Source organism: Plectropomus leopardus, chromosome 18 (genome assembly GCF_026936395.1).
Source record: "Plectropomus leopardus strain MGB_pleo_1.0 chromosome 18, ASM2693639v1, whole genome shotgun sequence".
NCBI lineage: Eukaryota > Metazoa > Chordata > Actinopteri > Perciformes > Serranidae > Plectropomus > Plectropomus leopardus.
In genome coordinates, this window is record NC_142193.1 from 21,581,855 (window position 1) to 21,606,780 (window position 24,926).

Below are 24,926 nucleotides of genomic sequence, written 5' to 3' on the forward strand. Positions count from 1 at the left end.
GGATCTGACCGCGACCCGTGGCACATCCACTCTCATGCAATGGTTTTATTAATATTTCTAAAACGAAATTTACAACATCAGATTCAGCATCTTGAGTGTTGGTTGTAAATCATATGGGCGCAACATGTAGTCAGTGAGCAGCGTTTCAGGTTTCCACACTTCCAGCTATAGGCCTCCGCACACGCACACATGGTGCATCCTCATTTGTTCGCCTAAAAATAGGTCCAGACTACTAGACACATTTTTTCGAAACCCATGCATCTCGGTACCTGATACTGAGACTCAAATCTCTGTAAATGGTGTTGCTCGAGGATATATAAGAGAGAGGCAAACGCTGCTTGTGGCATTCACTCGAGTCCGCCTTGGTTTTCACTCGCCTCAACGCAACCCAAAGGTGAGTGAGGCCTGCTTCTTGCAGCGCGCGCTGGGAGGAGGAGAAGGGACTGAGACAAGGAGATCCTCTTGGACTATAACTGTAGGGAGGAACGGGACATAGAGAGAAAACTACACGGACCCACAGGACGATTTAATCAGTGCTAAAAGGAGGCCATCTGATTTCAAAGGATCAACGTTTGTGGATAATTGCGCGATTTATTTTAACTGGATGAAGTAAAAAAAAAAAAAAAAATCACATCCAGACGCGTTTGACATCTCTGCATTTCCTCAGCTGCGTTGTTTATTTGTGGCAGTGATTCAGGTTTGGCCTCAGTGGGAGCATCATCTATTTAGTGCCATGGCAGCGTTGGGATAAACAGAACCTGAGATGACATCCGGAAGCAAAGAGTAGCTCTTTAGCTCATTAAAAAAAACAGGAGCGGGGATGCTGCATGGCAGTTTTTGCAAATTAAAGCAATTAATTAATTTTATAATGAGCAAAACAAACAAGTGGCTTTGAACATTTTTATGTTTTTAGATGCTTTTCAATACAGTAACTTCACTTCTTTTGTGAAGCTAGAGAGGGACTTTGAAGTTAATGTTTGGCCACTGATGCATGATTTTAGGCTCACTTTTATGACTTAAAAACTCCACTGAGTCATCGAACCATCTGAGTACTTCTCAAAAAATCACAATGTCTTAGGCCCTCAAAGTAGCAGAATCTCCTAGATACAAAATGTTACCAAAATGCTTTAAACGAGGATCTGTGGAGCACAATCATATGATTTTGCAGGATTTGTGATGCTTATACTAACTCTGAGTCTTTTTTCCTCCATCAGAATAAAAAATGGCCTTCGCTGGTGTTCTCAATGATGCTGATGTCAAAGCCGCCCTTGACGGCTGCGCAGGTGAGCTTCATTTCAGCGTAGCACACATTTTATTTAAACAGGAAATGCACACTTTACCCTCATTGCAATTATCTGGATATTATGAATTCTCACTACAAATGCATAATTGATTAAAACAGCTACAAACTGGCTCACAAAATAAGCTTTCAGCAACAGTTATTCTATCAAATCAACACTAAAGTACTATATATGTGCCTATATATGCGGTCTGTCATGGTGTTAAAATGTGTGTTCCAGCCGCTGACTCCTTCGACCACAAGAAGTTCTTCAAGGCATGCGGCATGTCCGGCAAGTCCGCCGATGATGTCAAGAAGGCCTTCAAAATCATTGACCAGGACAACAGCGGCTTCATTGAGGAGGAGGAGCTGAAGTAAGACACTTGAGAAATGCACACTTGAGCAAGCAATGCCTCTGTGGTCCAAAAATATGCACAAAATCTCATATTACTGAAGCTTTGAGAAAAACACTGGGTAGCTGTACATGTTCCCTTAGTTTGGACATTTTTTTGGTATAGCTTGGCTTTAATGTGGGGGTCAAACTACCCACTTACTGACACCAAAGAGGCTAAAGAAAGGCCATGTTTAATGAAGCCTAAAGGTTTTACGACTTTGTACTTCTAAATTACATTCTGCCTTAACATCTCAAACCCAAAAGGTGCTTTTAAGGAAACTCAATCTGCACCAAATCAAATCAATACAGTCGGATTTATAGTTTTAACTCATGTTGTTTTGTCCACCCCTCAGGCTGTTCCTGCAGAACTTCTCTGCTGGTGCCAGAGCACTCACTGACAAGGAGACCAAGACTTTCCTCGCCGCTGGTGACAGTGATGGTGATGGCAAGATCGGAGTTGATGGTGAGAGTTCTTTCTTTCTTTGAGCAGACTTTCCTACATGTCTTTGAATGTAGAAGAACTCGGAAAAGACATACAATGCTCATGCTAACTGGCAATGGACTCTTATTTGAGATTTAACATCCAAACACATACTTCCAATATCTGCATAGGCTCAAAGTCTTGGTCAGAGATTGGATCCCATTAGTCTAGATCATAACACCATGATGACATCATTATCTGAATACATTTTGTTCACTACTAATGGCAGTTTTATTCTACTTTCACAGAGTTTGCTGCCCTTGTAAAGGCATAAATTTCCTTGACCAAGATCCACTTCTTTTCACGGAACTGCAAACTCCTTTCAAGATTCAGTAATCATCAGCTGAAAGAATATTTTTTATACCTTATTTATGAGTTGCCTGCGGATTATTTCTCAACAAGGAACACATATTTTACTGTGAATGTTTCTCAGATGTGTTAAATTGTTCTGAAAATGACTTGTGCAAACTGTACAACACCATCTGCACTTTTGAGGAAGAGTGAAAAACCAGGAATAAATACTCTTTTGGTGTAAAGTAATCTCCTTCAGGTCAGTCGTCTTTGCATTGGTCGTGTGGTGTTTGATACAACCCACTGTATTCACATAGCAACGGTTATGTCAACACAATGGGTTGAGGTTGAGGCAACCTGCCAGGGATTTTGAATACCCGGGAGGTGCGGGTGAACCATCCTGCCTTGCACTTGTTCTCATAATTGGTTAATGAGAGGGGGAGAATAGCTGGACTGAGGCCATGAGCTGGCAAAACACATTGAGAATAGCCCTGGGGCTTTGCTTGTATACTTCCTGGATCCGCAAGGTTTGCGATGGATAGCTGTCACACATAGTGTAATTAGGTGGTCTATTCCAAGGTCTTTTTCTCCACCAACTGCTGAGTAGTCAATTAGATGATGTGCTGTGGCAACAGCAGGTCTATTAACAGCTACTGTTGCATCAGCAGGACCTTTGAAACTAGTGCATAGATGCAAATCTTCAGTGATTTGAGGACTTCTTAACAAATGATTCCTTTTTTTATGTAGTGGTTATATACATATTAGTCATAAACTGCTTACCAGCATGGGCATTTAAATAGGTTACCAGTCATATCATAATTCAAGGGGAAGCTATGAATGCTTGGGGAACTACATGTCAGCAATATGTAAACCCTCAACCCTATCAGATAACACCCAGAGCTTGTTACCATCAACCAGTGGTCATAACAGTAAGAGGCATGGTGACAGCACCTCACAAGGCAGTGCTGCCACCTACAGGTCAAAGCTATTCCCAGCATTACAAGTTGAGACAGAAACGCGAAGATGATGAGAATATCCTCCTCTTTTATACTCTGGTAGGGGGTTACAAAAAAGATACTTGCTGGCATTCCCTTGTGCTTTTAAACATTAACTAAAGCTCTGAGAATAACACAAATTGACTCCCAAAGACAAGGGGTCTCCAAAGGGGTTTCCAAAAAATCATTCAGTCCATTTTGGCTAATTTGAACCATAATAAAAGAAAAAAATCTTGCCAGTCAAACTGGGACTGAAATTTGGAATTTACACCACAATAACTGCTATGTGCTGGATTTGACTGTATATGTATATATATATATATATATATATATATATATATATATATACACATATACTATTAGAATAAAAAAACGCTCCCACATACAGGATGAATCTAACAAAACACACACGACTGCACTTCCACCACCAGGTACACTGCATCAGTGTTAAACAGAAAGAATACCCCAATAAATTCACAAATACAACAGTCCACGTCTCCCAAAAATAACAACATTTCACGAGAAAGAGCCAAAACAACCAATTAGAGCAACTTTCGCCAGCTCCAACGCATGCACGCTCCGCAACCTCTTGCATACCGTCGTGTGATTTTCAGCAGTATTTCCAATTCCTCCTTCTCAGCACTGCACAGGCCTATTCTTAGCAATAGGAGGGGGGCGATATTAAAGACTTCTTCAAACGCACCTTTTAAGCGTCTTCATTTGTGAAACTTAAAATAGACCCCTCTCTGGCCACAGGACGAATTTTCGCCACCCCCTTCTCGGCGGTGTCAGTTATCTTGTGCCTCAGATTTCGATGGAGTGAAACTATAAAAAGGTCACCGGGAGCACCGGGAAGATCACTGTAGTCGACTCAAGACTTGTCTGTATCATCTGTACCCACAAAGCAAAGACACAGGAGAGGTGAGTTTGAATGAAAAGGAGGAAAAAGAAAAGGATCCGCGCACAGGGCACAGCAGCATCACGCTTGGCATCTTTGAGATAATAGTTTTTCAACTTTAAATGTGGACTTCGCGCTGAGATGCAGCATCCAAAGAAAGAGTTTTGCGGTGTTTCTATTTTGTGCGGGAGCTGCATGAAGATATGGATTACTGCTGCTCAGACCTCCCAGCATCTTTAGAGGCGAAGCCTCTCGAATGGGATTTGGAGATGCAACATCAAACCACTCAGAAAGAAGTGGATTCAAATATGAAACGTTTCTATTCTATTTGGAATAAGTAACAGCATTTTTAAATTGAGAATTGGTGTGTTTTGGAACCTGTTATAGAAATGATGGCGTGCTGCTGTGTTGTTTTTAATCATAATGTGATTCACTACTGATGGGATAAAATAAACGAGTAAAGTGATTCATAAAGTCAGCCATCTGTAATACTTAAAGTGTCACACAAGGCTTTTATTACTTAACCATAATATGTCCAACTTTTGTATTGGAGTGTAGCCCATAATAATCGTTTGTATTTGATATTTGCAGATCGAAATGGCCTTCGCAGGTGTACTGAGTGATGCTGACATCGCTACAGCCCTGGATGGATGCAAAGGTAAAGTCATGTTTATTTGCATAGCACAGGAAGGACTGCAAAAACAGCTTAATGAAATAGTGACAAGGTTAATGAAAAGAAGAAAAAACATTTTTAGATTTTGCATTTTTAATTACATTTGCTAAACCAGATTTTGGACAGTGGTGCAAATTAGTTTTATATATATTAAGTATTTTTTGTATCAATTGGGGACATTTTGATTGGGCCTATACTATTACATTTATTATTTATTTAATTTAAAAAAAAATTATATTACCCCCAAAATATTATATTGTATTTACCACCTTAGTCAGGGACTGTTATGTATTAATGGAGGGGAGAGGATGGTGCAAAACAGGGAAGGCGTTTCAAATAATCTTATAAGCACTGGGGAGGGAGGTCATGTTTTATTTTAAATATTCTCAAAACCCCAAGATCGGCAGGGGGGTTTTAATAGCCCATTTTCTTTAAAAAAACCTCCAAAATCACAGCATTTATCATAGCCATGACTGTAAAATCTGATTATCTATGGTTGAGGGAGGGGTCATGAAATGTAAAAAGAAAAAAAGAGTCATGCTGCAGCTGCCACCTACTAATAACTGATAAAGTACAGTCCCTTTGTGTAGTTTATTTCAGTCATTTTCAAACTAATAACTCAAAAAGTACACACATAAAAAAAAATTAACAATAATAAGTCATTACTTTTGAAGATGTAACATCCTCCCATGTGGCTTTGTGCTGGCCGCATCAGTGTGTCTTTTTGTCCAGCTGCTGTTTATTGTTACAGTAAATAAGACTTTAATGCATTTATTTCAGGCGAGGGCTCATTTGACCACAAGAAGTTCTTCAAGGCATGCGGCATGGCTGGCAAGACCGGTGATGACGTCAAGAAGGCCTTCGGCATCATTGACCAGGACAAGAGTGGTTTCATTGAGGAGGAGGAGCTGAAGTAAGACACAAGGGAACCCCACTTCCTTTGCCCTTAACAGTATGGAGGAGACATGAAGGAATATGGAGCCACAGGGTCAAGTTGCCAGTGACCTGTTTTATATTAACTCTTTCTTAACCTCCTTTTGGACACCTGGCTTATATTAATTACTGGAGGGAAATCAACATTATACACTCTAAAATAAGCATTATGTACTGTAACATCTGACAAGTTGATCTCATAAATAATCTTGGAAACCCATTACACTGACAAAGTAAAGTAACTATTAATATTATTATATGTTTACTTTTTTATCCAAGTTTTATCTTTGCTCAATATATAGCTGTAATTACTTTTTAAAACTTAATTCCCTAATTTTGCAAAGTTATTGCAATTTAAAAATGACATTTTACTTACATTTTTCAAGGAAATCCATCTCCTAGATTTTTAAAGTAAAATCAACTTGTCAGATTTTACAGTGTAATGATTTTATTACATCCAATAAATAGCATATGCTGTTTGTTTGTTTTTAGCAGATGCCAACAGTGGCAGTTTATGGTCCTGCAATATTTCTGCAGCTTGCATGTGAAGTGTGTCTCCAATGGGAGATGGGGTCGGTGAACTAATCACGCACTGTGTTCATCTGCAGGCTGTTCCTGCAGAACTTCAAGAAAGATGCACGTGCACTGACTGATGCCGAGACCAAGGCTTTCCTGGCTGCTGGTGACACCGACGGTGACGGCAAGATTGGCGCTGAGGGTACTCCAGACTCTCATTGACTTTTTCTCACTGCAAATAGAATTGTATGGATGTTTTGGAAGACAAATGCCAACTGTATGCTCTCTTCTCTCCCTGCAGAGTTCGCTGCCATGGTTAAGGGATAAAGTGGCAACTGACCAACAACACCTGCTCTGATGGAACAACAAAGCCCACGTCGACCTCCCCTATTTTCATCTTAATATAAATAATTTTTATACATTTTCTCAAGAGACGTTTCCTCCTATGCAACACACTGTCCAAAAAATGATGATTGTGAATGTCGCTCGGTTGTGTTCATGTCTTAAATATGAATTTTGCTTACTGTAAAATTTATGATGCACTTTCCAGGTACAAACGGTAAAAAAGAATAAATATTCTTATACTGCGGTCTTATTGGGCTCTTATCCTTTCTGTGTGATTTGTGTTTTGTGAATTCATGAACATTTTACAAACTAAAAAGGGGATATATATATGTTTCCATGGCATATAAAAGAAAAATAGCCTAATGAATGTAGAAAAGGAGAAATAAATTTAAATTGTAGCCTAATATGTACTAATTAATTCTATCTCTCTCTCTCTCACACACACACGCGCGCGCATACACGCACGCTCTGGATACACCTCAAATGCGCACGCACACTTCAACACAGTTTACACTTGTCCAGTCCTACAGATCCATCCTGCTGCCACTAGATGGCGCTACGTGCTTTAACTGTTGAAGTGTGGACGAGACATTACAGTAAATAATCTGACAATAAAACGAACTGTTTGGACATTTGATGCCCTGACTTAGAGCATTTCAGAACGAAGAGCCTCAAGAAAAGCATACATGCATAGATGAAATAATAATCATAATGATAGTAATAATTACAAGTTGGAAAATTATTCTTAAAACTATTATTTAGTAATCTGGTTGACTTTTGCCTGATTCCAGTTCAATATTTTTCTAGACACTGACTGATTGATGATGATTATTTGGGGTGAGATTTTGCAGACAGTTGCACAAAACATGAGCAGAAAACTCAAATCGTTTTATTTACAAAATCCCCACATTATTTTAAAATTGATAATGAGACTTGGGTGCAAAGATTAACACCTTGCAGTGTTGCCATATGGTAATGTGGAGTATGAGGAGGGTCTGACAGAGTTAAAAGACTGAATGAAGCGAAAGCAAAGTGCCAAGAACTGCAAGTTAATAGAATGGCAATTTGAGGCTGACTCCATAACAGAGTAAATGCCCATAGATCCCCACTGGTCACTTCCTCTCTTCAAAAAAAGCAACAACCAAAAAGCCAAACTCAATGCTGTAATATGGGAGCCTACAAAACAATGGGTGACTTCATGGTTGCTACAATTATTTTATACAGTATATGTTCACCCCCCAGATGACCATTTGTACATCAATTATTCACTCCATGATTTATTTGCAAAGAAACAGTTTTCTCTCCAGCGGACAGTAAAAGTGAAACTTTATAAATACAAAATGTAAATACAATGTATTTGAGGAGCATGGAGCATATGACTAGATAGCTGAGACCAGGATAATAATGCATGTTTGTAAATGGATGTTTTAATATAGTTTTGATGCTGTTAAATGTGGGCCCCAATTACTTGAATTCTTCGACAATGTTTGCTGTTTTTTGGATTCTTTGTTCACTGGAGGAATGCAAGAAAAAAAACATAATTTTCTTCTTGAATTCAACATTAAACAGTGTGAGTAATTGATATACAAAAGGTCATTTGATGATTGAAGTATTCCTGTAAGTCATGTCTTACTTCCCTAAAACCAAACAGTCACCGAACAAGGCTACAGAGACTGAAAAGGAAGGATCCTCCTCTCGGCCAGTCCATATGTCCAGGAGTGAGGCTTGTAAAGAACATTAGCAAATGTAAATGAATAAATGATTGCCCAGTAACAGTAGCCTATAGTCTGTGAGGTATCAACATGGCGCATGACATCATGCACCGGGTGTAGGTAAAGCCGCACCACTGCTCTCTATCGGGTGTCTTCCAGTCTCTTTTTCAAACACAGTCTAAGGAGATGATTGAGTTTCTCAGAAATCCAGTTTAACTAGAACCTCACAATCGGACATCACTTGTTGAGGGGCCCCGTTAACAAGTTGGCACCAGGATTAGGTGTAGGAAGGTTTGACAGTACAAACTACCGTAGATGCAAGCTATTTTTTAATAATGAAAGATGCCAGGATGCTTAAACAAAAAACTACTCTACATATACTGTGCATATATTTCAAAGCCCAAAAGAAAAAGCAAGAAAGTTTGTCTATTTAGCACTAATTCTGTTTTCTCTTTTAGTATAGGCCAACTACACAGTAAGTGTCTCTCTGAGTGATCCATGAACTCGGTCTCACTCAATGATTATTTGATTAGACTATGTAAAATGCTTTTGCTGCTTTGCTCCATCTTTTTTCTTTAAAGTTTGCTGTTGACCAAAATGTGGCATACATGTTGACAGATAGCTAGATAGATAGATAGATAGATAGATAGATCAGGGTTCCTACAGCAAAAGGCAAGTCAGATTTAAGAATTTTTAAAATGTTTTAATACCACTCAGAATTAAATTTAAAGACTTAAACTGAAGGGGAAAAAAAACATAAACTCACACATTTGCTTTATGCAAATGTTTATTGTTACATAAAGTATAACGGTTTAGGTTACTTTAAAAGTCAGTTTATTAATGTAAAATGTTAAATAATAATAATGATCATAAAAAGATCTTCTTTGATCCTTATTTATCCTCTTATGTTATTGCCAGAGGCATTCGGTAAATAATTTTAAAAAATAGCTAGATGTTACCAGTTATTTTGAGATTTTACAATGCTACTTCCAAGACTTTTGAAAGATTGATTTCTAACATTTTAATGCCAATTAAGGTCTTTTTTTAGACGAATGAAATAAATGCTTTTTAAGACTTTTAAAGGATCCATGGGAACCCTGAAGATAGTTGGATAGATAGCCTTTTAATTATTGTTTAAGAGTATGTCATCAACATTACCTCCAGTTCGCGATTTCCAGCTGCCACGTGCTAGAGCGCACACAAGCACGCGCATAAAGTATCAGACTTGTGATATGAGGAAGCTGCTCGGGGGCTCCTGTGCTCCAGCCTTTGGTGATATCTAAGCTGCGTATATATTTAGAGCGGTTCCATGGTGTAATGGTTAGCACTCTGGACTCTGAATCCAGCGATCCGAGTTCAAATCTCGGTGGGACCTTACTATTGACTTGTACAAATGATATGAAAAATAAATATAAATGGTATAAAATCACAAAGATTCACACCATTATCTCTCTGCTCAAATACACACTGCAGATAAATGCTGCATATGCACACCTTCATCTAACCTTACATCAAGGAGAGGAGCAACCGTCTTTTCTGCTGCAGTGAACGCTCTCCCAGGAATGTGCTTAATGACCCCTGAATTTGTTTGTGTGTCAGATCCGCTAGGGGCCACAAATGCCCTCTGAAAAGACAACCTGAACTGGTCATTTTGCAACTGGACAAATTGGACATGCAAGAAGCTGTGCTGCTCTGGCTTCTGAATGAATCAAAGTGACCAAATGGGGCAAATGATCAAACTCTTTATAGCGATGAAGCCAGAGCTCAGCCCTGTGTGACCTCTGACTGCTATACCTCTATCTAAATAGTGCATACCTGGGGGACATTATGCATCATCATCACCATCAAGGTGGGACAGCAGAGGGTGACTTCGGGTCCCTTAATCAGCACAGTTGACAAAGCAATTTAGCGGGACACTCCCCCTGTCAGGATGTGAGAGTGAGAAGGTTAGAAAGCACCGGTGTCCCTGACATTTAATGATGAGCACTTTAGGGTTATATCATATTCAGAGATGCAATGTAAATAAGTGCATTTACTCAAGTACTGCATTTAAATTCAGATTTCAGGAATTTTTACTCTCCTTCCTTCCTCCTTTTTTAAATTCATGCCTCGTTACACTTTTCCTCTGCTACATTTTACAGGAAAATATTGTACTTTTTAACCTCACAACATTTATCTGAAAGCTTTAGCTTCTAGTTACTTAATAAACTAAGATTTTGCATAAAAACCATGAAATTTTATAAAATATGTTCTGTAATAAATTATACTAACCAAAAGTTTACACAAGTACAGCTGAAATAATTAGTAGATTGATTTATTAGCTGACTGATATAAAATTAATTGTCAACTAATTTGATAAACATTTGTCTTTTTTTCTGTCTTTTTTTATTTTTTGGGGGCGTTTTTTAAAAAAACAACACATTTCTCAATTGGGCACATTGGCTATTTTGTTAAGTATTTTTTAAAATAATTTTTAAAAAGATTTTTCTGAATTGGGTACTTTTTATACTTCAAGTACATTTTCCTGATGATACATACTTTTAGTACTTCTACTTAAGGAACTAAATACTCCACTTTTTTTAAATTAATAATCTGAACCCCATCTGGATCTGAGCAACTAGGACAGATATCTGTATAGGCGAGGCACTGACAAAAAAAGGTAGTGTATGGGGTGACCTCTTTAGATAACTCAGTAATCTCAAACTAATGTATTGACATGCATGGTCCAACGACATTTGCTTTGAGATTTCAATGTCAGCTGACATTTCATGTCCCATAACTCACCTCAAATGCAATGACAGGGGCATATATGCAGTAGGATGAGGCTCAGATGTGCTTGTTTGGGGACTGCTGCCTGTAAAAGGATATCTGCATGAAAGGGGGGGGCAGAAACAGCAAGAGAGGGAGAAAAGGAGAGAGAGAGATTGCAGTTACATTATAGCCTCCCTGCATTTACTGTACTGTATAATTCTAGAGGTGAGAGAGGAGGAGGAGGAGGAGGAGGAGGAGGGGTGCAGGGGATGACAGGAGGGAGTGGTGGATGGGGAGAAGAACGCGCTTTTTAACTTAATTTGCTATTTTACAAGGGCGTTACAGATGTCCACGGTCCGGTCTCTCTGCCCCTGGGCGTTATAAATAGTAAAGGTTAATTAGTTAGCTGAGAAATTGGATCAGGGGCGGGCAGTTAGAATTTGATCCATAGACAGGTAACTCAAGCAATCCCTTTTGTCACTGCAATCAGACCTATATAAATCCGCCTTGACGGACAGCAGTCACCACATAGTCTTACCTCTGTGCTGGATCACCGACCGGGCGAGAACTCCCTCTACACGGTAAGTTCATGTGTGGATTCAGAGAGTTCGCTTTTAACGGAGAGAAGCTGATTTATGTTATTATGTTGGAAAATAAATGTGGATTTGTTGTTTTTAGAGCACTTTTGGGTCTGCCTGAAAGCTGTCAGATGAAATAATTGCGTGCGTAAATGGAGAGTTAATGCGTAAAAGTTATTTATGTGGTGTTTAATATTTTAAATGAGACAGCATTTGAAAAAAAAAAAACCCGAATTTTTACATCCTGACTTTCACAACTTTCACAGAAATTTACTGTAATGAACAGTTACTGCACACACTGACCTCTCGCTTTTGTCACCTGGACACATTTTGCTCTCCATCAGCGTCAAGTTAGCCGTTTTGCTGCTGTACCTGGCTATATGTGTTAATAATTCACCACGGTTGTTCCTCCTACAGGAATAAAATGTCGCTCTCATCTATCCTTTGCGCTGATGCCATCGACTGTGCTATCAAGGACTGCCAAGGTATCGTCTTCCACCAATATCATTATTGCTCTCTTCACTTAGATCTTTTTTTTTTTTTATTCTATACAGTCTTTCTGTTGGAGTCTGCGCAGTCAACACACACTCGGGCTGGTTCTATGATACTGGAAAATGTTGACAAGAAAAGATACATAAATGCATCAGGGGCTAAGTTAAGTTCTGTATAACTTAAGGTACATCATAAAGTTTTGTTAAAGGATTTTATGTGGTACAAACAGACCATCGGAGGACAGAAATCAAGAAAATGGACCTCTTGAGACATTAAAATGTAAAAAAAAAAAAAAAAAGAAAAAAGAAAAAAAAAAACACAACACATTCAGGACCAATATTCTAATGTACCTCCAGGCAAGAAGGTTGGGTAACTTTCATAACATTTTCAGCTATACATTATCTAGTTTCCCCAATTTAAATTGACATAGGACTTGCAGACAATACAGGGACTTTGCCTTAATTCTAGTTCAGTGAAAAACTGACACCAAATATTAAGATTCTTCTCTATATTCCCCTCCAGGACCAGACTCCTTCTGCCCCAAGAAGTTTTTCCAGACCTGTGGCCTCACCAAGAAGAGCCCCCAGGATGTGAAGAAGGTTTTCGGGATCCTGGACAATGATGGCAGCGGTTTTGTTGAGGAGGAAGAGCTCAAGTGAGTGAGCAGCCGGTTCAGTATCTGCAGTTTTCTTTTTGTGCCCAGGATCTAATAGAACGGGAGGAGAAATTAGACGTCTTCATGGGGGAAAAAAAGTCACATTTCCATTCAGTTTTTTCATACATTGTTGTACGAGAGGGAATACAGCAAAGGGAAAGCTCATGCATCTGTAGTTTTTTCAACTTTTCATGGCCGACATAGGACGGGGACTATTCAGACAGTTGTAAGGGACACTCTGGAAGCTTTATTCTCCGGCTGTGCAGCAATACACATCACAGGAAAGACTGGACCTCAGTGTTCCTCATTTCTGCATTTGTGGCTTTTACTCTGCATCCAGTTGTGACCTCTAACTTAAAGTTTTGTCTGTGGCTCTTTGTATGCCAGGTTTTTCCTCCAGAGATTTTCCCCCACGGCTCGAGTCCTGACAGACAAGGAGACCAAGGCCTTCCTGTGTGCTGCTGATGATGACAGTGATGGCCGGATTGGAGCAGAAGGTGAGCAGATTCACCCCTTTTTTATTTACCGATTATGCAAGACATGCGTGTGTGTGTGTGACTATAAAATGGTAAGGAAACAATTCTCCCCATTTTAACCCTTTGAATTAGACTGCAGAGCGACTAAATTTGTTGTATTTGTTCAGGGTGTCTGACAGAAAGACAGTCATTCAAACCTGACACCTGCACAATGTTTCTATCGACCATTTGTGATTTTAGATTTGGGAATAGTTTAATCAATTAGAGAAATCTTGTCAATGACATGCTGTTAACTTGAGAGCACAGCGCCACTGAAACTCTGCACCACCATGCTCTCTTTCTAATGGTTTCAAAGCTTGTTACTTAATATAAAACACAAATAGTTACACTGAGGCAGGTGTCAGACAGATGAGGTGAGTAATCATCTTACAAATGCTGTTTCTTTTCTCCACAGAGTTCCAGGCCATGGTCTTAAACAACTAAACAACTGGACTCCATCTCTTCAACTTCATCTGACCCCCCCGAACCTGCTCCACTGCTTCAAGGGCTCTCTTAGTTTTAGTCAATCATTTATCATCTAGATAGATAAAACCTTTCCATTTTTTTTTATTTTGCAGGACTCGCTCCGGTTCAAAGACATCCTCATTCACAGTTTTTTTTTCAAATGTTTTAGACTGATTATAAAGCTGTGTATCCCAAATACATGTACAATTTACCAAATTACTGAGAAAATAAAATAATAAAATCCAAATCTGGAGGCTATTGTTCCATTATTTCAATTCAAGTGAATGTTTTTGTATGTTTCTGTATGATGCGGTTTGAGATGACACAGAGTGACATCATGGCAAGAAAAAGATACTGTACGACAGCCAACAGAGTGTTGAAATATTTCATATGTACAGGACACAAGTGGGAATCCATATACCTGCATACAGATGCTCCTATGAACAAAACAAACACACAGTTGCTCCATTTTCTCTACAGTTCTGTGGTGTCCTTGAATCTTTGCTTGCCCATCAAACACAGCGGAAATGAGACTGAATGTTAGAAGGAGCCAGGTATATGAGAAATGAGACATGTCCTGAAAACACCGTGTTTCTGCTTGAGGTGTACAGTACAGGTGTGTGTGTGTGTGTGTGTGTGTGTGTGTGTGTGTGTGTGTGTGTGTGTGTGTGTGTGTGAAAGAGAGAGAGAGAGTGTGTATAGATCCATAGAGCTAGCACAGGGAAAAAGCAGAGGAGGTGACCTTGATGACCACCTGAGTGTCACCGCGGCTGGATCGAGTGACACCTGACCTAAGCTTTGCAAATAAACCCATCTGAACCTGGGTGCGGCTCAGGCTAGAGCAACAACACACACGCGTGCGCGTGCGCACACACACACACACACACACACACACGCATGCACACACGCACGCTTGCACACACACACACACACACACGCACAAAACCCAATGCATTTGCAAATATCTAATATGAGATAAGACACAGACTGCCAACCATGCAAACATCCATTATCCCAAATATGCACATAAATACAGGCGTATCAGGGTAATAAATGCAGTAGTGTTAGAGCGTGAGTATGTGTATGATACACCGAGGAAGATGCAAACTCTGCAGAATGCTAGAGCTGAGGATGCTAGCCTTACATGTACTCCTTTGTCAGCTCCCCTTGATAGCTCAGGAGAGTTGCCCAGGATATATTAAAGAAAAATCATTTCATTACGCTCACACAAACTCTCAGACACAAGACTGAGCACAGCTCTGCATCGTCCCTCCAAGAGAATTAAAAATAGCACACAGCTTTTTCACGCTCTGCACTTACAGGATTCACAGGATTAAAATTAACAACTGCTTCACTATCTACCCTCCCACTAGAGGCGCTAAAATACAGAGTGCCACACGTTCTGCCAGTGGTTCTACCTTCGTGTCATTTTAATTACCTGTATATTACAGGGAGAACCTGACTATTAGAGCAGACACTTGCTACTCAGAACTATAGGGCAAACCCTGATATTAGTATGAGGTCGTGGTCACAGGAGGAGGATGTGCACTCATGCCTACTGCTTGCTTGATTGAAGATGGTGTGCTGTAATGATAGTTTTTTTTTTTTTTTCAGTGTTCGTTCCTCAGCCGGCCCCATACTGTTTGTGTGTGTCTTGTCATATTATAAATTAAACTGTCACTAAGGAGCAATATAAATGTGATGAAGATTTATTAATAATTTCACACGTTAAAATGAGTTACCAATGCAGGCGATACCAGTCCAAGGCATTTCTATTATTTAATGAAAGACAAATCCATACTTATTCAGTGTTAAGGACTGAGTATTTTTCAAAGTGCACCAATGTAACTGATGCCAGAGACACTCGCAGTAAAAATAAAATATTCAATAATTTGAAACAAGCTTTTTAGATCCTAAAGGGAAGACAGAGGCAGTGGTCAGAACCGCATACTGAATTACTGCCTTATCAGTCCGTATGTACTGCATACTGCCACACTGACGATTATGAGACATTGGGCCCCTCGGCACAGATATGCAAAGGGCCCTACCACTTCTCTTACATGGGAGCAAAACACAGACTATGTGGTGGTTTTAAGTCTCTTTGTAAGTCTTTATGCATCTTTTTGTAGTTTTGTGTCTCTTTGAAGTCAATTTATATCTCCTTGTGGTTATTTTGCCAATTTTTGTCATTATTTTGTGTCTTTTTGCAATTCATTTTCATTCCTTTTTGGTCTTTTGTGTCTCTTAGTTAGTGATCATATGGAGTCTCTTCCTGACATTTTGCAGGTGAATGCCATGTAGCCTCTTGTCAATTTTAGACCCCTAGGCCTCAGGACCGTTCGGTAATCAGTCTATGTGCCTACTAAATGAACAGTCTAACCCCTAAACTGCACCAGGTTCGTCACTGGCAGGTTACGGCCACTGGAGCAGAGCATGGATGTTTTAGACAATGCACTCCTTGGAGCAGTCTATGGTAGACAATAATCACTTCTAGCCACACAGATCAGATCGCACCAGACATGAAGTCAAACAGCGGTGCATCCGGTCAGTTTTCAAAATAAAACGGCTTGCACGGACTCAGGATTATGTTTCACTTTACTAACGTTACATCAACAGTATCTCCTCCTTCTTCTTCCACCAGCCCTCTCTATTCTGTCCAGTAGAAGAATTAATGCTCCTGCTAACAGGCACCGTGCATGAAATAGACAAAAAGTTGATAATTAAGAACAGCAACAGCAACAGCAACAAATCTTCAATGACTTCCATGTCCGGCTGCTCTCACACGTCTGAAAAACATCCCGATGTAGTAAATTTCCAAACAAGCATTATTTGGACAAAGTGACCACATATGGGGAATCTAAATAGTTATTTTTGTCACCTAAAAAATATTAAAACTAATGAAATTATATATTAACAGCTTGTAGCCTGGTTCAAAATGTTTAGGCAAATATTGTCGCCCCAGATTTATGAAAATTCTCTCAAGATTTTATATTCCATGTTTAAAGTGATCATTTGAACCCAAACCATTATGCTTCCGTGATCTTAGTCAAATGCTTTTCATGGCTAAGTATCATCAGACCTTAACCACAGCATTATCATAAAACAGCTAGTCAAGAATATTTTGAAGCAGCTGGCAAAAGTTTGAAAATCTAAGGTTGCACTTGACAATGTTCAGTAAGCTCTCGTCTTATATTCAGAAACTCTTGCTAATCCAGTGTACATCTGGGCATTACTAATGTACACAAAATCCACATACTAGTGTAAATGTACTACATGCTCAATTTTGTACCACTCAGTATGTGATTTGTGATTTGAAAGTATGTGATTTCAAACAAAGCCAAAGTTAGAAATACCCTGCAAAGATTGCAAAGTTTAATGAAATCGAGTTTTGTAAAACCTCATTAAGTTAAACCAAAAACAGCCTTTTATTAGTATTTATTTAACCCGAAAATTCCACTTGCCAGAGGTATGCTTTTTCATGTATATGCAAATTAGAGAAAGTTAATTAAACCCATTTACATCCATCAAGACAAAAACATTAGGACATGCACAGAGAGACACAATGCTAATTAGATCATCATGTATCCATATCTGCTCTTATCAGTTTCCCATCCTCGTCTCTGCAGGCATGAGGTGGAGGAGAGAGAGCAGGGTGGGTGGGGGGGTGGGAAAGCAGCTGAAAGCAGGACAAGGTTGGGGAAGCCAGTAGGTAACACAAGCCGGGGGACACACAATGAAGCCGTGACCCCTGCGGGTCAAAAGAAGTGAGTGGTGAACAGGAAGGAAATGTGAGCCAACAGGTCGACGCTGACTGCTGGATGTGCTGCGGTGGGACAGCGGTACAAGATAATGTGACAAGCAGATTAGCTGAACTCAAGGGCGGAGGGAGGGAGAGAGAGAGAGAGAGAGAGAGAGAGAGAGAGAGAGAAAGAGAGAGAGAGAGAGAGATACCATAGCTGTTTCTCTCGGACAGGACAGTTATGTCCAACAGTCCTGGAGCACACTGACAATGTGAGGAAAAAGACAAACAGCGGTTGTCAGACTGCAAGGTGAACATCAAGGAGGTCTTGGGATTCTTTTACAATATTGTCTTTAAAGGGACAGTTCACCCCCAAATCAAAAATACATATTCTTCTTCCTACCTGTCGTGTTTTTTTTATTTATCTAGATTGTTTTGGTGTGAGTTGCAGAGTGTTAGAGATAGAAAGAAAATAGTTCCCACATAAAACTGCTCACAACAAATTCTGTAGAATATCTTGAGTAACCGGTGCATGATTTCTGGAAAGAGACATTGCTGTTGAGTTTTTTAAAATTATTTTTTGGCACTTTGAGCACCACAAGCCGAGTGCCATCTAGTGACATTATATTCAAAAGAAGGCAGACATCTCTTCTGCCAATGTCTCCAACACTCAGCAGCTTACACCAAAACAATCTAGACTGATAAGTAACACTACAGGTAAAGGAAAACTATTTTTGTTTGTTTTTAGGTTTTAACAATAGCTCTATCATTTGTCAAGAGCTAAAACAGCAATTGAAACACACAAAGCTGAGTTCCTTAACAGCTAGCATTTCCCAATTTGTCATTTCAAGCAGAATACATCAAAGTAATTTCTGAAATAGGGCGCCGTGCCATTAGAAATACATACATTTTGCTGATGAGGAGTATTCCTTATCCCATTATCTTTAAATATTCGGTATAAGACCAGTGAAGTTTCTTAATTCAACATTTTCAGTGAATAATGAATTGAGCACTACAGGTCTTAGTAGCAGCAGTAGTAGTAATAGTAGTAGTAGTAGTAGTAGTAGTAGTAGTAGTGGTAGTAATAGTAGTAGTAATCCCCTTGAAATTTTAATACGTAGCATTTGGTAACAAACAAAGAATTAACTATTAGAAGGAATAAAATATGCAGGCAAACTTAACCAAACTTAACTTTTACTTAACCTTACTTCATTTGAAACTTTTTGTGCGCCTGCAGACACTGTGTCATCAGGTCGTTTGGATGGCTGCTTTAGGATGGACACATAGGCCTTGCCTGCTTGTCTGCTTGGCACTTCAATAATTGATGCCCTCGCTTCATTGTCACCAAAAACTCATATCAAGAAAGGAGTGTCAGGCTCACCTTACTGATTAAGTCTGTGTGAAACTTTAATGTGCACCCCATCTTCAGCTGATAACAAACTGAAGTGTTCAAGCAAACAAGGTGACGGGAAGTTGAACCATTTAGACGTCTGCTGTGCATCCAGCGACTGCTAGGACAAACACTGATCACAGTATGACTTGTTCCCAGTCTTTTTGGAGGCTGGAGGTATCCGAGATGTTGCTACCTGATAGTCTGAACAGGGAGGAACGTCGTAAAAGATTTAACTGCCGTGTTAGGATGAGTGAATGGGCTTTGTGAGCTCTGTGCAGGAACTCTATCCATAATGCAGGGGATGACAGCACTGCCTCTGTTCCCCAACAAGCATTAGTCCTGGGCCTCTATATATGATGTCTGCGTGCAGCTTCCCTTCATTAATGAATGATGGGCCATGCACATATCAATGGCCACTCCTGATACACACAGGGCGTTCGTGGAAGGCGATTTCTAGAAATCTATTTCCACCCTGCCTTGAGCCTATAGTTTACATATCCGCTAATTGAGGTCTTATTAATAGTTTGAGGTGTCACTAGACTAACGCAAGTTTGCCACACCCTGTTAAAACCCCTGAACAGCTGTTACATGTGCTGACTCACCCTCAGACTGAGTAATGGCTGTTGTGGAGAGGTAGACTGGTACTTTGCAGACTTTTCTAAATGAGAAGGCACAATCAGATAAGATGGTAAGAGTTATCCAGAACAAACTTAGACCACTGAACTGGAACTAAATAATGTTTGTGCCCAGGTGGAGTTTGGTTGGTAAACACCTTACAGCATCCATAAATGTCAAAGTATATACATAGAGAGAGTAAAATAACTTTCATAAGCTTGGATTACAGCCATGATGCATTCAGAAACTCAGACATGACTTCTCTGTATCATCAAAAACATTACAACTATGTCCGCCACTGTCATTTTTTCTTTTGCACTTCAGCTTTGAATGGTATAATTTACAGGTTATACGACAAATAAGTATAAAGCTTACAAATAAGTGTCAAACCACCAAGCCTCGAGTAGCAACAGCATCAAATTCCAGCACACCCACAGACTAAATAATAACTGTGCAATGATATGAATATTTCCCATCAAAACTCTTCTGTGTTTTTTAATGCACTTCAGCTATGCATCTGAACCCATTCAGAACCAAATTATGTTCCAAATAAAAAAAGTACTGTGATGGTTAATTCTGACTCTAAACACACTCATGAATCATGAGCAACATTTTTTTTAAATTATTAAAATACTTTTTGAATTTTTATATCCATTCAAATGGATGGAGAATGTGGACTTTAGTTTTCATGAAGGGTTAACTCATATCAGTGAAAAAAGTGATGCTTTACAACTCATTGCATGTACAGTTTGTAATGTTTTTGTCATCACAGTTCAAAATGTCTTAATTTTTCTAAAGTATCTCTAGAAAACAGTATTTTTTAAACCATCTGAGTTTAATATTCTGTGTACATACATCATGGGAGCATTATGAATTAACTGTATTATTAGGAAATCAAATGAGAACAGTACGATCCTATTTAAACAGTATTTCCCTCACACTTGGATCCTTTGTCCATTTCAGTGTATGAGTTTAAAAAAAATCCTGAGAAAAAGCTAAAGATCTTTCATTTCATATTTTAACATGTATATGTAATATGACATCTCATGTTTATGTTAAAACAGATTAAACACAAATTATGTACTCTAATAATATGATTAATAGATCAAAATGTGCCTTACTCTTCATCCTAGCCTCAGTCGGCCATGCTTGTTAAAAAAAGGGGACGCAAAAGCAATCATAGATCTAGACATCCTAAAAAACATTTGTCCATTGGCATAGTCAGGGGATCTTAACAGATTAACTGTGATATTAATTTTCAGTCGGTGAGATTCAGTAACTACGCTGAAGCTGTGTACCAGATACAATTTATAAGATGTGCTTAAAGCAAACATTTGACCTTTTGGGGAGTTTTTCTTGGCACTAGCTGTTGCTAGGCAACCAGTGGAGACTCCAGTAAGTTAAAAGTTCCAGCAAAGACATAGTTTGGCCCCTAACCCACCTGTAAAATAGACCCCCAAAAACCTACAGTTACACTACAGTTTTGTAAGGGCAAAACAAACCAGATAAAATGGGTAATTTGTGCCTGGAATTAGCAGATTTTTTGGACTGAGCCTTGTTTTCAGTCACTTGTGCTATGCCAGCCCCTTCTCATTCTGTACTCATCAAATACTGCTGCTCAGTCAGTGATTTTGACGTCAGACACCAACGCCAAAAGCCAACTCTCTCTGTGGTATTATATGTCGGAGGGTGGCGTCAGTTTAAAACGCTGCTGGACGGTACCTGACGCAGCAGTATGATACACCGCTGGAAGCTGTTTGAAATGCTGCAGGTAATAAAAGGAGCTGGAAAGTCCTTACAAGACAGGCAGGAGGGGTCCAAAAAGTCCTGGACTTTCACCTGGGAACCTGCTATTTACCTCCCATATGAATGCTGAGCCAAACCATGATGCTTTTTGTTTTTTTTTCCTAAACCTAATGTGTGTCCAACTATTTATTTAAATGGTCCAAAGCAGTGGTGTAGTGGAGGGTATAAGTAGGTATAGGGAGTATAACCACCTCTTTTTTTGGCTGTATGACCTATCAAACAAAAAGCCAATGGAACTTATAGATGAGTGTACTCACTTCCTTTCAGTAATCCATCTACATGGCAGTACATCTACCTCATCAACAACACAGATCCTAAGCAACTCAGAGCAAAGTATTCATTGCATCAGTTCACAGACTTATTATCTATGTCAGTGACTGTGTAAGACTGTATCTGACAGCACCTACAAGGTCTATGTCACTCCCCACCCTTCACCCATGTTACCCGCTGCCTGACAGACTCCATGTCCCTTGTTCCTACATGATTTAAAGAACGACTGTGAACTGTCAGGTTTCAGCTCCCCCGTAGTCTCAGTTTCTATCTCAGGTCTTACTCCGGCCATCAGATCCGACTATTACCTCAGCAGAGCTGCCAGGTCGGCCTCAGCACCCCCCTCCCACCCCCCACTCCTTCTTCCCTCTCTCTTGCCAGACTTCAGCAAACAGTGAATTATTCAGGGTTAACAAGCTGTTGAAATGGTAAACTCAATCGTGCATTTTCATTAAACCTCTGTAGCCGAAGAGGACAGGATGCGGTTCAAGTGTGAAACAGTACTAAGCCGATTCCTCTGACAGAGAGGTGACAGAGAAGAAGGAGACTGCAAGAGGACATGTCAAAGGAGAGCACCGTATCAGGAGAGGTCATGGCCTCTTCAATTGCTTCCTGGTATGGGATTGTGTTGCCAGGTTTGATTTAATCAAAAGATCACTTGTGATTGAATAACACAGGCTAGACTGAGCTAATTGATTTTGGTCGGTGTAAAAGGTTGACTGCTGTAGAACTGGAGCAGTCAGATCGGAAATGCTTTGTTTATTTATTTGGCCAAGAGATCACAGAGATGTTTACGTCGGGCAAGACACAAGAAAACAAAGAGCAGACCGACTGCATGAGTCACACGATGCACAACTCCACTGCAGCATCACTGCCATGATGGAAATGTATGTGTGAATTGAAATGTTAAGTTATCTTTCACTTATATTAATATATAATAAGCCGAGGTATTAAAAGTGACTACACTGCTGACTCTACTTAATATCAAAAAGCCCTTGTATAATCACACAATCACACAAGTGTGCCCATTCAAGCTCAAGTACAAGGTTTACAGAAAAGTCGCATACACATACAATTTTATTACCTATGAAATGTTTCTATATGTGACATTTAGAGCATTATTATAGCAGCAAACCTGTCTGTATTCCACTGACTAGCTCATTGCTGCAGCTTTGCATTGCACTCACATGGTGGTTATCGCTGACATCAGGAAAGCGTGGTTGAGGAAGCATAGCATTCAGAAAATTGACTATGTATAATTCAAATGCAATGGAAAAGAAGGATGAAATCTGCAAGAATGTCAAACTTCTTTCTATACCCCATTTCATGATGACTGACAGTGTGCCTCCCTCTGTTTCTTGCAACAAGCATACTCTGACTACATTTTCTGTGTGTTTACCAGCCTGTAGATGTTTTCCTCATCACACCGATCATAACTGTCGTTAGAAGTTATAAATACGCCTTCCACACTAACCTGCACAACCTGCTTGTATTGTAATTTCTCTTCAAGCACATATTAGTGTGACTGTGTGCAGCCTGTTTGTGCAGGCTGTATTAGCCTAGTTAGAGCAGTAAAATATAGTAGTGCTTTTAGTTTGGATGCTGCACTTACCCATTTTGATCATCACCAAGAATGAAAAAACAAAACAAACTGTTTAACCCTTTGAAACCTGGATCAGCTTCAGTTTTCCTGTGCTGTGCTCAGATGCCAAAAAAGCCTCTTAAATTGCAAAAAAAAATCATTAACGGTAACAAGAACATTACCAGATTTGTTTTTACAGAGGGAGGTTATTTGAGAATTATCACTAAAAAAAAGAGAAAAAATTCTAGAAAAAAATATTTGTATTACAATTTTATATTTGAAATTTATGGTACAGAAATTGTCAGCTCCTTCTTCGGGCCATCTTCTTTTTTTTGGTTATTTTCAGGTCATTTTCTTGTAACTTTAAATCTTTTTTTAAATTCTTGCAAATTTTTGGGCCTTGTCTTGTTGAGTTGCTCATAACCTTCTCCCCACGCTCTTGTAAAGATATAAAACCAGTTTGCTCAGGTTTCAAAGGGTTACGTAAAAGCAAGGACTGCTTTTCAGCACTGAATGCAAAGCTTATTATTTCACAACTTTACAAATTAAACATTACTTTGCACCATTAAACCAGTCTGTGCTAGTTTAGTTATTAAGTTCATACCAGTATGACCAACTCCTCCGCAGACCTCCTGCTGACAAAGATAGGACATTATACTGTGGCGTCCTCTAGCGCACGTGGGATAATATCTGATGATACCTACGGCAACGAAGTTAGCTTCAGATTCATAGCTTTCGATTCAGCAGTTCAGGGGAGAGTTTAGGAAAAGTAATTTACATCGTTTAACGACCCATCCTCGACTTTTTGTACCTCCTCCTGTGATCAACACATGTTAGATATTTTAAGTAAGCCCACTTTTAAAATTGTGAAACCCTTTTCTATTTGTGTAAAGGCAAAAAAGTGGTGATTTCACTCTTTTTTCACATCTTGATCACATTAAACCAGGTCTCTCTCGAGAACTACTATCCTTAGACTTGTCAAATCTGGGCTAGATTGTGCCAGAGAGGCTAAAAGTTGATGAAAATACAATTTCAGATTTGTGAAACCTATATTGTATTTGTGAAAATGCATAAAAGGATGATTTATCTGTAGTCTATTTTTCAACATCTAGACCACATTGCAATTTAAAAAAAAGAATAAATGCTTAACAAATCTGAAACTGTGTTTTATCAACCTTTAGCCTCTCTGGGATAATTTTGTCCAGATCTGACAAATCTAAGTATAGTGTAGGGGTTTGCCATATCATATCATTCACATCGCCTACTACTGGTATAATTTGTAATATGATTGTTTTTAAAAAAAAAAAATCATAGTGATAGTGGCACTATTCCAACTTGTTGAGAGATTGAACACTTGCACACTTCCCCAATGGAGCGCATTGCATTTCCCCCCCAATTTTTTCCAAATAAATCAAATCAATTTTCTAAGGTTTCAGAAGTTTAGACACTTGTGAAAGGCATCTGAACTCAGCACAAGAAAACTGATGGCAACACATGTGCTAAAGGGTTAAGACATTTTAATACCAATTAAGGCATTATTTTTATATA

General features: G+C 39.2%; 3 protein-coding genes and 1 non-coding gene across 4 annotated transcripts; all 4 read left to right on the forward strand.

Annotated features, from left to right (window-relative positions):
* Nucleotides 1–302: 302 nt before the first annotated feature.
* Nucleotides 303–2,694, forward strand: LOC121956500 (parvalbumin beta-like). Its single transcript, XM_042504752.2, has 5 exons — nucleotides 303–394; nucleotides 1,215–1,283; nucleotides 1,521–1,653; nucleotides 2,027–2,136; nucleotides 2,403–2,694. Exons 2-5 carry the CDS (start codon nucleotides 1,223–1,225, stop codon nucleotides 2,426–2,428), a joined length of 330 nt encoding a protein of 109 aa, XP_042360686.1. The 5' UTR covers nucleotides 303–394; nucleotides 1,215–1,222; the 3' UTR covers nucleotides 2,429–2,694.
* A 1,519-nt stretch (nucleotides 2,695–4,213) lies between these two features.
* On the forward strand, nucleotides 4,214–7,055 carry LOC121956448 (parvalbumin beta-like). Its single transcript, XM_042504658.2, has 5 exons — nucleotides 4,214–4,361; nucleotides 4,930–4,996; nucleotides 5,792–5,924; nucleotides 6,553–6,662; nucleotides 6,762–7,055. Exons 2-5 carry the CDS (start codon nucleotides 4,936–4,938, stop codon nucleotides 6,785–6,787), a joined length of 330 nt encoding a protein of 109 aa, XP_042360592.1. The 5' UTR covers nucleotides 4,214–4,361; nucleotides 4,930–4,935; the 3' UTR covers nucleotides 6,788–7,055.
* Nucleotides 7,056–9,820: 2,765 nt separating this feature from the next.
* trnaq-cug (transfer RNA glutamine (anticodon CUG)) lies at nucleotides 9,821–9,892 on the forward strand. The gene has a single exon. It is a non-coding gene; the product is annotated as a tRNA-Gln (tRNA).
* A 1,672-nt stretch (nucleotides 9,893–11,564) lies between these two features.
* Nucleotides 11,565–14,214, forward strand: pvalb8 (parvalbumin 8). The gene is made up of 5 exons (XM_042505012.2): nucleotides 11,565–11,849; nucleotides 12,264–12,331; nucleotides 12,861–12,993; nucleotides 13,381–13,490; nucleotides 13,924–14,214. Exons 2-5 carry the CDS (start codon nucleotides 12,271–12,273, stop codon nucleotides 13,950–13,952), a joined length of 333 nt encoding a protein of 110 aa, XP_042360946.1. The 5' UTR covers nucleotides 11,565–11,849; nucleotides 12,264–12,270; the 3' UTR covers nucleotides 13,953–14,214.
* Nucleotides 14,215–24,926: the final 10,712 nt, after the last annotated feature.

Coding starts and splice junctions, on each gene's coding strand:
- pvalb8 (XM_042505012.2), top strand. CDS start 12,271: ATGTCGCTCTCATCTATCCTTTGCGCTGATGCCATCGACTGTGCTATC. Junction 12,332..12,860: donor TGCTATCAAGGACTGCCAAG/GTATCGTCTTCC, acceptor ATTCCCCTCCAG/GACCAGACTCCTTCTGCCCC. Junction 13,491..13,923: donor TGGCCGGATTGGAGCAGAAG/GTGAGCAGATTC, acceptor TTTTCTCCACAG/AGTTCCAGGCCATGGTCTTA.
- LOC121956500 (XM_042504752.2), top strand. CDS start 1,223: ATGGCCTTCGCTGGTGTTCTCAATGATGCTGATGTCAAAGCCGCCCTT. Junction 1,284..1,520: donor CGCCCTTGACGGCTGCGCAG/GTGAGCTTCATT, acceptor TGTGTGTTCCAG/CCGCTGACTCCTTCGACCAC. Junction 2,137..2,402: donor TGGCAAGATCGGAGTTGATG/GTGAGAGTTCTT, acceptor CTACTTTCACAG/AGTTTGCTGCCCTTGTAAAG.
- LOC121956448 (XM_042504658.2), top strand. CDS start 4,936: ATGGCCTTCGCAGGTGTACTGAGTGATGCTGACATCGCTACAGCCCTG. Junction 5,925..6,552: donor ATTGAGGAGGAGGAGCTGAA/GTAAGACACAAG, acceptor GTTCATCTGCAG/GCTGTTCCTGCAGAACTTCA. Junction 6,663..6,761: donor CGGCAAGATTGGCGCTGAGG/GTACTCCAGACT, acceptor CTCTCCCTGCAG/AGTTCGCTGCCATGGTTAAG.